At 39.8% G+C, this 15544-nt stretch overlaps 1 protein-coding gene across 1 annotated transcript; it reads right to left on the reverse strand.

Annotated features, from left to right (window-relative positions):
- Positions 1–8636: 8636 nt before the first annotated feature.
- On the reverse strand, positions 8637–14993 carry CXCL9 (C-X-C motif chemokine ligand 9). The gene is made up of 4 exons (XM_032261052.1): positions 14862–14993; positions 13623–13749; positions 11959–12043; positions 8637–10884 (listed from the first exon to the last, which is right to left on the reverse strand). Exons 1-4 carry the CDS (start codon positions 14923–14925, stop codon positions 10771–10773), a joined length of 390 nt encoding a protein of 129 aa, XP_032116943.1. The 5' UTR covers positions 14926–14993; the 3' UTR covers positions 8637–10770.
- Between the last annotated feature and the right edge of the window lie 551 nt (positions 14994–15544).

The following is a 15544-nucleotide window of genomic DNA, read 5'->3' on the forward strand; positions in this document are numbered from 1 at the left end:
CCACTGCACTCCAGCCTGGGCAACATAGAGCAAAACTACATCTCAAAAAAAAAAAAGCATTCTCAAAACAAAATCTGTCTGAATGTTGTAGCCCAAGCTTGTAATACCAGAACTTTGGGAAGCCAAGGTGGGAGGACCACTTGAGTCAGGTAGTTCAAGATCAGCCTGGGCAACATAGTGAGACCCCATCTCTACCAAAAAACTAAAAAATTAGCCAAGCATGGTGGCGCATGCTTGTGGTCCAAGCTACTCAGTTGCTGAAGCAAAAGGTTTGCTTGAGCCCAGGAGGCTGAGTTCGCAGTGAAGCACTGCATGCCAGCCTGGGCAATAGAGTGAGACCCTGTCTCGAACAACAACAACAACAACAACAAAAGTCCATGTACAGGTACTTGAAAATGTCTGGCATATTGAAATAATAGCCACAAGTTTGGTGTGACTAAAGGTTGGGAGGGCAGGGTGCAGCAGGGAAGGAGCTGAGAAAAATGAGATGGGAGAGGTTCTATAGTCCTGACAATGAAAAGCTTTAGTTGCTATTCTAAGGAGGGCATACGGATCAGTTCATTTTACCTCCAGCAACAATGAAGGCAGGGTTTGTTTTTGATAAATGAGAACACTAAGAGTGGCTAACTGAATATATATGTATTTAAGATGTTAAATATTTATTTGGCTATCTAAGGCCAACATCTCTGCTTCCATGTGAGATCCCATCATTTATTTTTAAAATTATAATGTATTTATTTATTTTACAGCTTTATTAAGATGCAATTGATATACAAGAAACTACCCAGTAAACAATTTGGTAAGTTTTGACGTATGTGTGTACCCATAAAACCATCATCACAATCAAGATAATGAATATATCCTTCATCCCCAAAGGTTCCTTGTGCTTCACCATTCCCAGACAAACATATATCTGCTTTCTGTCACCAGAGACATGTCTGTATTTGCTGGATTGTAACAAATGGAATCATACAGTACCTATTATTTGGGGTCAAGCTTCTTTACTTAGCATAATTATTTTGAAATGTACCCATGTTGTTGTATGTATCAATAGTTCACTCCTTTTATTCCTGAGTAGTATTCCATCATATAGACATATCACAATTTGTTTATCCATTCACTTGTTGCTGGATATTTGGGTTGCTTCCAATTTTGGCTGTGAACATTCATGTTCTTTTTTTTCGAGATAGTGTGTTGCTCTGTCACCAAGCCTTAAGTGCAGTGGCATGATCACACCTCATTGCAGCCTTGAACTCCTGAACTCAGCCTCCTTAGTAGTTGGGACTACAGGTGATGTACCACCATGCCCAGTTCATTAAAAAAAAAACTTTTTTTTTTCTGTAGAGACAGGGTCTCACTATGTTGTCGAGGCTGGTCTTGAATTCCTGGCCTCAAGTGAGCCTCCCAAAGTGATGGGATTACAGGATTGAGCCATGATGCTGAGCCTTCAAGTCTCTATGTGGACATAAGTGTTCATTTCTCTTGGTAAATGTCTAGGAGTAGAATAACTGATCAATATGGTAGGCTTACGTGTAACTTTTAAGAAACTGCCAATCATTCTACTTTGGGTGAAATGGAAAAAAGAAAAGAAGGGGAGAAAAAAAAGAATGAAACTGCCAATAAATCTTTTGCTTCTGCATTCCACTGAAAATGTTTTCATCAAGATCACCAATCACATCAATTTTCATTATTTATCCTACCTGCAACATTGGACACAGCCAGTCTCTCCCTCCTCCTGGAAACATACTTGGTAATTGACCTTTAATTGGGCTCTCTGCATTTTGCCTTACCCTCCTACACTGTATTTCCATGTAGTGGCCAGAGAGAGCCTTAAATGGATCAGGTTATTCTTCCAGCTTCCCTTCTCACTCAGAGTAAAAGCTAAAGTTCTTCAGTGGCAAAGAAGGCTGTTATGAACTGTGATTGTGTCGCCCCAAATTCATATGTTGAAACTCTAACCCCAGCAGGATGGTATTAGGAGGTAATTAGTTCATAAAGGTGGAGCACTCATGATGAGATTAGCATCCTTATAAGAAGAGACACGAGAAGGCTTGCCTCCTTTCTCTCTGATCTCCACCATGTGAGGATACGAGAAAACATCTGTTTACAAGTCAAGAAGAGTGCCTTATCAGATACTAGATCTGCTGGCACCTAGATTTTAGACTTGCCAGCCTCCAGAACTGTGAGAAGTAAATGTTTGTTGTTGAAATCATCCAGTCTATAGTACTTTGTTAAGCAGCCCAAAGCCCTGTATGATCTGTCCCCACACTATCTCGCTGGGCTCCTCTCCCATCACTCTCCCCTTTGCTTACTCTACATCTCTTCAGTCCCCTAATGATCCCCTAGCTGCCTTAAATGTGTCAAGCTTCAGGCCTTCACACTTGCTGTTCCTCTGACTGAAGTGCCACAAGCCTTGCTCTCTCACTGTCTTCAAGTATCTGCTCAAATGACAACTTATTAGAGATGTCTTCCCTGACCTCCCAGCCCTCTGCTCACCCAACACTCCCTTCCCCTGCTTCATTTTCTCCATAGCCCTTATCAGCCTCTGATATATATTTACTAGCTTAGTTTTTATTGCCTGTCTTTCTGCACTAGAATATGAGCTTAATGAATACTGTTTTGTTCATTCTATCTTGTACACTTGAAGCAATGCATGCATATAACAGGTAATCAGTTAATATTTGTTGAATGAATGAATGAATGCATGGGTAATCTCTAATGGCTCTTCAAATTCTTCAACTGTGTGATTTATTAAAGCAGGAACTTAAAATATCTTGGACATATACAGATAAAATTTACCTGAAAATCAATAAGTGACTAACATGTGAATCTTTCTTTCTCTCTCTCATTGGAAACTAGTAATACTGTGTTCAGAAACGCCATTCATGTCTTCATCCTCTTCCGATTAAAATATATTGTTTTATTATTGTTGTTTTAAGATAGGGTCTTGCTCTGCCACTCAGGCTGGAGTTCAGTGGCACAATCATGGCTCACTGTAACCTCAACCTCCTGGGTTCAGGCTACCCTCCTGCTTCAGTCTCCCAAGTGGCTGGGAGTATAGGTATGCACCACCATGCCTGGCTAATTTTTAAATTGTAGAAATGGGGAGCGGGGGGTCTCGCTACGTTGCTCAGGCTGGTCTCAAACTCCTGGGCTCAAGTGATCCTCCCGCCTCAGCCTCTCAAAATGTTGGGATTATAGGTGTTGTTTTAAAAAACTGTTATATTAGCCACTAGAGGGCGTGCATGCTTTTCTTGTTAACAGGAAAGTCACATGATTTGACAGGTCCACAAACTCAACAGAAATCTCATACAGAAGAATTCTAGTCCTTCTTAAAGCTAATTTAATTTTTTATTGTACTTTCTTTCTCCTCTCTCTCTTTTACAGCTTTATTATGAGTTTCCCCCACAAACCCATGTATTTCTTTGCTCCTGTGGACAGTGAAAGCTTTTGGCCTTGCTTCCAGACAAATCTATCAACCCTGATAGATTTGGTGCCATTGGTACAGGCCCTGGCCTCTTGCTGCCCTCCACTGCCTCTCTTTTTGCTGATCCAAGATCCCCAACATTCTCCCTAGTTGCCAGAGATCATTCCTGCTCCTCTCATTATTCAGAGAAATTCAGCTTAGTTTTTCTTTAACTTCCAAACCATCAAAACTCCTAGGCCGTCTCTCCCTAGTCAAAGTCTCCATACAAAAGAGACATCTGCCCTGAGGTAAATTCTGAGGATTTCGATATTGCAAAAGTGAATGCTGGCATTTCTTTTTCTAAGCAACACAATATTTTCCTCTCTGTTTTATGCTTTGACATTGATCGTTTACCTAATAGACTGTGATTCTCTGGAATGTGATTTTCCTCATTCCAGAGAAAGTTCAGGTTATCTACTCCAATGGTAAAGAAAGCTGGTGGTAGATAGCTGTACCTACTTGGTCCTACACTGTACGCAGAAAGCAGAGGCCGAGACTTAGTTCTCTGAAAATGGAGATACCAGCAAGTCATTCCTTCTTTTTGGCTTTGAGCAAAACAAATTCTTTATTAAAACTGTTGACTTGAAACAGTATATTATATTTAAAGGAAGAATTTTTTTTAATCTGCATATTCATCAACATCCCATGCATAGAAAGAAAAAAATATTTAGAATAGAAAGAAAAAAAGAAAAATTTTTAAAATAATAAAAGAAAAAATCTGTATAGCAGACTTTTAGAGAAAGCAAATAGTTAGGTATAACTTGATGCCTTTCCCTCTAATCTTTTATCAGTTTGCCATAGTTCATAATCTTATTAATGGACTTAGATTAGACTGATCCTTTGTGATTTATTCATCTCCTTAAAATGTAGCATCAAAAGTTTGAAGTTCCCTCCTGAGAACTTTAAACCAATGGGGATATCAAATGCCTCAAGTGACATCTTGGCTTGTGATGACTTGGGATATAATTCCACTCCCTATTAAGAAGTGTTGCCTGTTTTTCTTTCTCAGTTAATCTCAACCTCTCTCTATACAGGCCAAAAACGAGACAGTACCTAAAGTATCTGTGATTGTAGTCTCCCTTTATCTTCCTTTCCAATAAGAAGACAACTTTCCAGTTTCCCAGTAAGGATAAAGAAACTACAAATAAGGGCTGGGCATGGTGGCTCACACCTGTAATCCCAGCAGTTTGGGAGGCCGAGATGGGTGGATCACAAGGTCAGGAGATCGAGACCATCCTGGCTAACATGGTAAAACCCTGTCTCTACTAAAAATACAAAAAACTAGTCTGGTGTGGTGGCACACACCTGTAGTCCCAGCTACTCGGGAGGCTAAGGCAGGAGAATCGCTTGAACCTGGGAAGCGGAGGTTGCAGTGAGCCAAGATCGTGTCACTGCACTCCAGCCTGGGTGACAGAGCAAGACTCTGTCTCAAAAAGAAAAAAAGAACTACAAATAGCTTTCTCCCAATTAACTGACCTACAGCTCACTAGCTTTCTTTCTTTATTTATTTATTTATTTAGAGACAGAGTCTCACTTTGTTGCCCAGGCTGGAGAACAGTGGCATGATCTCCATGCACCCTCAGCCTCTTGGGTTCAAGTGATTCTTGTGCCTCAACCTCTTGAGTAGTGGAGATTACTTGTGTGCCACCACACCCAGCTAATTTTTTGTATTTTTGAATAGAGACAGGGTTTTACCATGTTGGCCAGGCGGGTCTCAAACTCCTGACCCCAAGTGATCCACACACCTCAGCCTTCCAAAGTGCTAGGATTACAGGCATGAGCCATGGTACCTGGCCACTAGCATCTAAATTCATAAGTACAGTTTACAGATTAAATATTTTATCCATTGCTCTAATGTATAAACTTTGTTCAGGTACAGACTGCTTTCTAGTATAGCAAAATAATGGGAGATTTTAATCATAGAACAATCCTTACTAGTTAAAGTCATTTTATGACAGGGCATGGAGGTCGATATCAGTGTGGCCAGGAGCATTCTTGGATGGAGTCATGGGAAAAGTGGGACTTGAATCTTGTGTGGGTAGGAGCCAGATAGATGAGGGGTAGAAAGTAGGACAGGGCAAATAAAAGAACAAGCAAAGCTGAGGGCAGAAATGAGCATGAGATGAGCATGACAAGAGTAGTTGAAATTGATTTGAAAAAGACCTAAATGAAAATTTAGGGTGAAGCATATGTCAATCAACTAAAAAATTACATATTAGGACCTTCCTAAGTGTCAGGCACTGCTCTAAGCATGCAGTAGTGGGGAAGACAAAGTTTCCATGGGCAAGGAACCTAAATTTGTACATGTGATAGGGTAGGGGGGAAGAAATAAGCACACACATTTTTTTAAAAAGGTAATTTTAGATTGTGATGGTTTGATCATTGTATATGATCATGATAAAAGAAAATGAAACAGGCTATAGCCATCAGATTTTTAAAATTGTGTACCCTTCTGGTTAAAATTAGAACACCCATCTCATCTATGTATATTTTATTCTCTTGTTAGTTTATGTTCACATCATTAATATGATCTTCCACAAGAATTTCTTAGGAAGAGCCTTTTAGAGCCTTTTGCCCATTTTGTGAAGGTTGGCTGAGTGAGCACTCTATCTTGTAATCCTTAAATCCCCTTAACTACACGCACATAAATGGAAACGCATGTTACAATCTGCAGAAGCTGAGTAACTGAGTGAGGTCGTGTGTTTGCCCCTCAGTTGTGGAGGTCTCACTTTTTCCTCAGGAAATTAGCACATGACAAATGATTTACAGTCAATTTTCAGTTCTTTCTTATTTTTTAGACAAAAATGTAATTTCTAAATATTTTCATTTCATCAACCCCAGAAGGTACACACACCCCACTGTGGAAACCACACCATAGAGAGAGAGTCTGGAGAAAGTGTGGCTATTTTGCTAAGGGTGATAAGGGAAGGGGACTCTGTGAAGTGACATTTAAACTGAAACTTAAGTGATGAGGCAAGAACTGCTATGCAAAGAAGTGTGCGTAGGCCCAGGTGTTTCAGGGAAGCAGAGCCACTATGAGTATTATGAAGAGAAAGATTTGCTATAGGATTCAGATCTCACAGATGAGGGAGGATCTCAGGAAATGAATGTCTGGAAGGTAGAGTCAGGGGATCAGAGGAAGAATCAGGGACTGGTCCATCAGAAGCACTGGGACAATTGGACAAATCAGAGCTTGTGAGAAAATCCAAGAAGTTAAGCCTGTTCAGCGCCAAATTGGGGCTGCTAGGGTCTATGGGGTCTTTTGCTTCTGTGTAACTACTGCCTCTGTGGGTCCACTGCCAAATATCTGGTGGGGGGCCTGGGACCACCACTGATCATGAGGCCAGCAGTCCTGAGCATAAGCTGAACATGGAGGAAAAGAGCAAGGGCAAGCTGGGATCCACTGGCTACCAGCATGTTTGTCAAAATGTCTAATCAAGATTAAGGGTCACTCCTTCACTTTTGTGACGCATGAGTTCTTCTTTGGCTAACTCTAACATAGAAGCACACAGGGAAGGAGATTCTGGGAAATGTAGTTCTAAGACCAACCAAGTTGATGTAGTACAAACCAGAACCACGGGGAACAGCATATGCAAAAACCCGAGAAGGCAATGAACTTGGTATGCTCAAGAGACATACAGAAAATAGATGATGCCAAGGCTCAGCAAAGGTGGGTAGAGGGAGCATGATCAGAGAAGCAGGCAGAGACCAGCTCATGTGAGGCCAGCTCATGGTATGTTTTCACTTAATTGTAAGCTGCAGGATTTTAAACAATGTGGTGGCATTCTGTAAGTTATTTTTTTTTTTCCAAAGATTATTGTTTGTCATGGAAGTTAGGGAAGCAAGAGAAAAGCTGAGAATAAGAGCCAACAGGGAAAACAGGAGGCTACTGAAGTAGCCCAGAAAACAGACAATGATAGCCTAGAGTAGGATTATAAAAATATAGATACTGAACATTGGTCAGCAAGGCTTTTACTCTCATTTCTCCCACAGATTTTTTCAGTGCTGGAAACATTTCTCTCTATATGAGACATGGGATCCATCTGCTGCTATAAAGATGCAGCAAAGTGGGTAAGGAGGGTCTGGGACAACATTGAGGACTTTCTCTTCACCAGGACCTATGCTGAGCCTGCTCCTCACAACAATCCTGAATTAGGAAACTGATGCATTGTGAGGCGAAATATTATTCTGTAACCAGGGTCACACAGCTAATAAGTAGTGGGCACTGATTCTAAGCAGGATATCTCAGAATCCAGGATCTTAGCTCCTTCCAGAGTCCTCCTACTGCCTCTCAGGTGAAGGTGCTTGCGAGAATTCATGTCTACCATTAGCAGCTGTTAATCTGCCCAAACATCACACCTGTCTGGCCTCTAAAGCATCCGTCAAGCGTATAGGATGATGCTCTTCATTCCACTCTCAACCTTCTCAGAGACTCCACACTGCGTAATGCCTCCAGCCCAGTTTCCTGGACCCTTAAATTGTTCAGTGTTTGGGTCTCCATCGTAACTACTTGAGGCTTTATAATATTCAAACACATACAATTTTAGGAGATAGAAAAGAAGACATGTTGGCTTCCTGGGTACATACCTCATTAGAATAGTGTTACTCTTGATGATTAGGAAATTGATTGAATTCTACATAACTCATTTTTCTTTTTCTTGAGACAAGAGTCTCGCTCTGTCACCCAGGCTGGAGTACAGTGGTGCGATCTCACCTCACTGCAACCTCTGCCTCCCGGGTTCAAGCTATTCTCCTACCTCAGCCTCCCAAATAACTGAGACTACAGGTGCATGCCACCATACCCAGCTAATTTTTGTAATTTTAGTAGAGATGGGGGTCTCACCATATTGGCCAGGCTCGTCTCGAGCTCCTGACCTCAAGTCAGCTTCAGCCTCCCAAACTGCTGGGATTACAGGCGTGAGCTGCCCGGCCCCACATTAACTCTTTTAAGTCAATGTTGTCGTAAGGCAGTGTTGTCATATTTTCCATAGGGTTGTCATTACTTTTATTCCTGTCCCCAATAGGCCCTTTAAAGAGCTTTCATGTGTTATCTCAATTATTGTTACACTTTATTTGAGAAAGCTAAAATGTAAATAAGAAGGACATATGAGATTTATTATTAAACACTCAATAGTTGAAGGGTATGTTCAAGACAAAAAAAATCAAGATCTGTTTTCTGATTAATGGTCTATTTATTGATACCATTCTATTTTAACAAAGAAAATATTTCAAATTACAAGGTATACAAGTCAATACTGTTTTGAACTTAAAAATTATTTGCTTTGAGAGTATATGTGTGTGTGTGTGTGTGTGTGTAATAAATGATTACAATGTGTGTGTTAGTGAAAATATGTGGTCTTTGGTTATTAGCTATATACTGTCTACTTGTGAGATGCAAGGTAAGTGGGTCACAGACTCTCAAATTTATGAAACAGATTTTTCAAGGAAGTTACATGGAAGGGACTAGGGAGTTTCATGATTAGGTAAGACATTCAGGTGGGATGTCCACTGCAGCACTCTAAATCATCAGCAGTGTGAGGGGTGATACAATTTGGTAAAGTGAGTATATGTTTAAATTCTGGCCAAAGACAACCTCTCCTACACAATTCACGGAACCTTCTCTGGAAAGAGGTTTCCATGTCCTGCAGAGGCTAACTGGGCACCAATCATACCTCCACTAACTGACCTGGCTGCTCCCTCTAGTGCTTGATACCTCCCTGTCCCCTTTCTTCATGAGAGATTGTGTGGTAATTGATAATCACCATACAACTGCAAAACAAGTAAGTGGACAATAAAATTCATATTTGCTTAAAATAAGTTTTGAAAATGATCTTGGTAGCTATCTTGTTGGATCATAGAAAGCTGAAGCTTGCTGGGAATGGCACTGAAGGAATTTTTGTATGGTTGGGAAAAGGTTGGTCACTGACAGATCTTAGAGCCCTTTTCATTGTAAGATTCTGTGATTTTCGGGAAACTATATTTTCTAATTTTCTAAAAACAGTCCAGAATATCTGCAACCTTATTATTATTACCACGTGCTTCTTATTGTTGGAGAAGCTAAGTAAATATCCTGTCATAATAAGACAAGGATGTTACATCATCCCTGGTCCCTGCAGTGAATGGCCAAGATAATAAGTAAGAGGTTAACCAGGGGCTAGCCAACATGGAGGTGCCAGAAAAAGCCAGCACCTGCTCTGAGACAATGGTCTGACTGCCCTCCTGCCTGTAATGACAGCAATTAAAAAATTATGAAAACCTAATTCCACAGTATTATTAGGCACTGTGGAAGAATCACAGAAATAAACCGTGGTTCTTGCCCTCAAGAAGCTGACAATCTGTTTGGAGAGCTAGGATAAACACACAGGAATTAGTTAACCATTCATTGTTCACCCATGTGGTAACGAACCCAAGTGAAATAGGAATTTTAAGATAATATATGTGTCCAGAAAGGTTTATGTAAGAGGCAGGACTTGAACTAAGCCTTGAAGACTGGCTTGAGTGAGGATGAATAGGGAGAAGAGAGCATTTCTGTGGGGTGTTGGGGACAAGGTGAGAAAGGAGTCGACACAGATAAATCAGAGCATGTAACATATGCACTGGAGAGGAGGCAGGCACCGAATTGTGGTAGGACGGAGAAGAGCTGACTTGAATGAAGCAAAGGGGAACAATAACAAAGCGTTGAGCAGACAAGATAGAATCACATGGCTTCCAACGGCAGAAAGGGGCCTCTGAAAGCTACACACTGGTGATCTCCAGTGATGATACCCAACAGCAACCAGCATGAATCTCTCAGACACATTATATGTGAGGCCTGTAGGCTGATTCAAATCCAGAGGTTGATGGCCACAGCAGCTTGGTGAGGTCCAGCTCAATTTCAAACTGTTTGGCTCACCAGCATGCTATGCTAATAGGCTTAGGACTTGCTGGCATGTGCCTCAGATACTCTCTGGAGGCTGCAGTGTGTGGAAGCCTAGGGCTGCTCTTCCAGGCAGCTGTTGTGTGTGGGATGCAGTTGTCTGAGCATCTGTCTGGACATGGATATTACTAAAATCACGGCCTTAAGCATGATGAAATTCAGTTGGCAGGTGGCAGAAGAATAAAGACAATCATGGCCTCTAACAATTCTTAACATTTGGATTCTCAAAATCAACTTTCTAGCTTTAGTTATAACTTCAGAGAAATGTTTTAAATTTTCTAGTCAAATTAACAAGCGTTGTATTACATGCCATCCTCCTTTGGAATGATCTCGATTTAATTAAAATAGAACATTTTTAACACAGAATACTTATTGGTGAAGTGGTTTCTTATGCAGCCTTCTTTTGATGAGGACGTTGAGATTTTTTAACTTTGCAAAGTTTCTTAACTTTCTTGTTTTTTTGACATTTTTTCCCATTCTTTTGCTTTTTCTTTTGGTTGACCTGTGAGAAGGGAAAAAGGGCAATGTTTCTGAATCTTACAATTTTCACTTATATTTGTACTCACTCTCCTGATTATGGTCTTTCTTCATCCTGAAAACCACATTAAAGTCACTTCACTCTCAGAGGGGCTCCTTTAGATTCTCCCTACTTTGCTCACTTTGAGGAGGAGACAACAGCCTTCTAACTGGCTGTCTTTTGTCTGTTCTTCTGGCTTAGTACATCTCCCCGCAACCTTGCTTACCACTCACCTGCCCCAGCTGCAACCCTCTGAGGTTGGTAATGTTATCTTCCATGTTTTACATAGGAGGAGGCTGAGGCCTGGAGAGGGTGACTTGCCCAAATCTAGACAGCTAATGTGGCAGAACCAGCAGTCTGTCACACTCCAGAACCCGATCTCCCGCTCACATACCAACTCCTTAGCATACCATGCAGGATTCCTCCTGCTTTGTCCTGACCGACTTTTCTACCTCAGTCCCTTCAGCCTCTTCACACAAACTCCAGCCACATTAATGGAAGCTCCCTGAACACAGCAAATTCTCTCGTGATTCTCTGCTCTGCTCACACTGTTCTTACCTTCCTGGCGAATTATTTATCCTTCAAGACCCAAATCAAATATCACCTGACATGAGAAATCTTCCTTAACACTTTCTCCTGCCCTGTTCCCCCAGCAAAGTACTCCCTCCTCTATATCTGCAAGATTCTTGTGCATACTTTTATATTTCTCACATTGTACTGTAATTATTAGCATATATTTGCTACAATAGGAAAAGACTATACATTACTATGTTTGTATCCTCTGTGTCTACCATTCAATGAATTACATATTTATTATATTAAATAAGGACAAGCTCTGTACCCTCCAAGGAACACACATTCTTCTGCTGGGAGACAGAGGGGATACTATATGTAGGAACATAATTTTGTCCTAGGAACAAAATAGAAGCACCATAATATGAATGAAAAATGTATTCTTAAAAGTTATGTATTCTTATAGTGTTAATGAAAATGCAGATTCTTTGTTTTCCAAAGTTAATTTCTAAAAGGAAGAAAATGTTGTTCCTCTTTTTCACCAACCTGTTTCTCCCAGTTTTTTATCAGTTCCTTCACATCTGCTGAATCTGGGTTTAGACATGTTTGATCTCCGTTCTTCAGTGTAGCACTGCCAAGGAAATAGCAATGAGACAGTTTTTTCTCATTAATAACTTAAATGCTTTTTTTCAGAAATAATGAAAATAACTATAAATTTTGCTGAATTTTCTAGTGAAACTACTTAAAATTATTTCCTAGGACAAAATGAGCCACTGGTTGAATTTTTTTTTTTTTTTTTTTTTTTTGAGATGGAGCTCTGTTGCCAGGCTGGAGTACAGTGGTGCCATCTTGGCTCACTGCAACCTCTGCCTCCTGGGTTCAAGTGATTCTCTTGCCTCAGCCTCCCAAGTAGCTGGGACTACAGGTGCATGCCACCATGCCCAGCTAATTTTTGTAGAGACAGAGTTTGACTATGTCGGCCAGGATGGTCTCAATCTCTTGACTTTGTGATCCACCCGCCTCAACCTCCCAAAGTGCTGGGATTACAGGCATGAGCTACCATGCCCACCCCTGATTGAATTTTAGAAATTACTTACAGTAGACTGTCTGGAAATAATTTAAATATTTCTCTAATTTTTCTGTATAGTGTGAGAAAAAGAGTGGTCAAGGATGATCTATAAAGATTTAAAACATGCACACATCCCTTAACCTAGCAATTCTAATCTCGAGAAAGGTACCATAGGAAAGAATTACAGTCACACTACTGCCATAATAAGTTTTATTTCATCAGCAAAAATTTGGAAATAATCTATTATTTCCAACAACAATAATTGGTCATCTAAATTATGGTTTATCCATATGATGAAATAAAATTAGGCCATTAAAAATGAGATTAGGTGGTTGGGCATGGTGGTTCACACCTATAACCTGTAATCCCAGCACTTTGGGAGGCCGAGGCAGGTGGATCACAAGGTCAGGAGTTCGAGACCAGCCTGGCCAAGATGGTGAAGCCCCGTCTCTACTAAAAATACAAGAAAAATTAGCTGGGCATGGTGGTGGGCGCCTGTAATCCCAGCTACTCAGAAGGCTGAGGCAGGAGAACTGCTTGAACCCGGGAGGCAGAGGTTGCAGTAAGCCAAGATCCTGCCACCGTACTCTAACTTGGGTGACAGAGCAAGACTCCATCAAAAAAAAAAATAAAAGTGACGTTAGGTAAAAACGACATTATTAGAGATTTACTGACATAAAAAAATGTTCATGATATAGTTTTAATGAAAAATCAGATTACAAAACAGTATATGATTTAATTTTTGTGTTTGTATATTGTGTATGTAAATACATATCTATGTTACATGCACATGAAGCAAATAAGGGAGATTTAGAAGATTGTATACTAAGGGGTTAACAGTATTTGTCACTTGAGGATAGAATTATGAGTGATTTTTATTTTATTCTATTGTATCATCTGCATTAAACATTTTCTACAATAAACATGTGTTACTTTGGTAATACATCATTCTTGGGTCCTAATCTACCAGAAATTCCTTGTATTTTTAAGGAGAAAAAAGAAAGGGGCTGCCCAAATTTATGGAGGGGCTAACCATCTGATTTTTAAGTGTTTCTATGGGCAAGCACTCCAAGGGTAAAACATCCTAAATTTAATGTTCTTGCCAATATGGTGCATGCATGTTAGCTGGGTTGTTACTTACATGATTTCAGTTTTCTCACAGGAACGGCTTGGGGCAAATTGTTTAAGGTCTTTCAAGGATTGTAAGTGGATAGTCCCTTGGTTGGTGCTGATACAGGAACAGCGACCCTTCCTCATTACTAGGTTTCCTAAGGGAAAGAAAAAAGTAGAACACATTGGTTTAGTCCAATGTTTCAGTTTAGGTGATCTATCAAAATGATACATCTGACTGAGTCATGATTATTGCTATAATTTACCAAGTGCCTAAAAATCATCACCACAAACCTTTGAAGGAGGTATCATCTCTATTTTATACGTAAGGAAACTAAGGTTCAGAAAGGTTAAACAAAGAACCAAATCATACAGCTTTTAGGAGCAGGGGCAGGGTTTTAGCCGAGGTCTCTCTGAGTCCAAAGGTGTTGCTCTTAACTACCACATCTTATGTCCTTGGGAGCAAAAGAGACTTCCACAATATTTAATAAATGCCTATCACAAGACAAACAGATACCTAATTCATGTATGCCATGCTGATCACAGTTTCTTAAGCACCTCCTAAAGCCATTTATTATTTATTTTCTGACCTTAGGGAATGAAACTGGTGTTGGTGTTGAACAGAAAGCACTCCTTTGTAACCAATCACCACCTCCCTCCTCATCTTTTCTCCTCCCCACTGCCTTGCTTTTCAATAGTGTTTTAAATTTTTGAAAACCCCTTAAAATACATTATCTTAATTTTTAAATTCATATATTTACTTGGTACTTACTATACTAAATGCCATAGATTATATAGTAGTCAGAAAAGGTATAACTACAAAGTTCTATTTTACAGATGATGAGGAAATTGAGGTCTAGAAAGATTAAGTAATTTGCCCAAGGTAACAAAGATAGTAAATAGAATAGGGACAACCTCTCTGATTGTTGGTTGGATCCTTAACTGGTTATCCACAGACATACTTATCAAAAAACAGTATCAGGGAGAAGAAAATAATTTAGGCGACAGAGTTTCATCCCATTATCACCCAGTTCGATGAACATTTACTCAACACTTACTAGGAATTCATACACCTAAATTATAAAGAGTTGTGTTTGACTTGGCAGATCTAAGTTATGAACTTTGGATAACTGATCATGTCACTGAGAAGCTTTTATAAGTGACCAAATATTACTCTTCAATGCAGGCGGAACATTCGACTTTATCTGGCTAATCAAGATTCTTTTACAGTAAATCACTTCTCTTTACAACCTAACTCAGAACCTCTTACCTTGAACTCCAATCAGAGCCAGCAAGATGAAGCCTAAGACGAAAAGAACACCACTTTTCTTCATAGTGATAGAATGGAGTTCTAAGTCACTCCTGGACCAGACTTTGAGCCTGATAAATTCTTTAGATAACACATTTTGGGCATCATATTTATTTAGGAAATTCATTTCTCTCCTAACCTCTGATTGGCTAGCATCTTAGCTGACCTAACCAAATTAACCACAAAATTGATTGTGCTAGGGGAAACCCTACTCTCAGATCCAAGGGAATTTCTGCATGTTTTTATTTCCATTTCACATAAATGGGTGGTTTATAATAAGTAATGTGAAACTAGCAACACTGATAGCTTTTTAGCATATTCACAGCTGCTCACCTGTTTGAAGAATAGGTTATCTAATGAATATCCTAATGTTACACAACAAGGGTTGGAGATGTGGTTTCCAGATGGTAAATATTAAAGTCCAGATAAGCAATACACTTTTTAAATTCTATTACTATTTATGGCATATCCTTCTGTATAATAGATGGCTACACTGATATTTTCTTATATTGCCCACCCAACTAATTAAAGCACCTTAATTTCCTCTGGGACCTGGTCATTATCTACCAGTGGTAAGCTCATTTTGTATCATTCCTGCTACCATTTATTAGTTCTTAAATTGTTAGATTGGTTAGAATAAGGAG

This window comes from Sapajus apella, unplaced genomic scaffold (assembly GCF_009761245.1).
Source record: "Sapajus apella isolate SASKATOON/1434 unplaced genomic scaffold, GSC_monkey_1.0 scaffold121, whole genome shotgun sequence".
In the NCBI taxonomy this organism is placed as follows: Eukaryota; Metazoa; Chordata; class Mammalia; order Primates; family Cebidae; genus Sapajus; species Sapajus apella.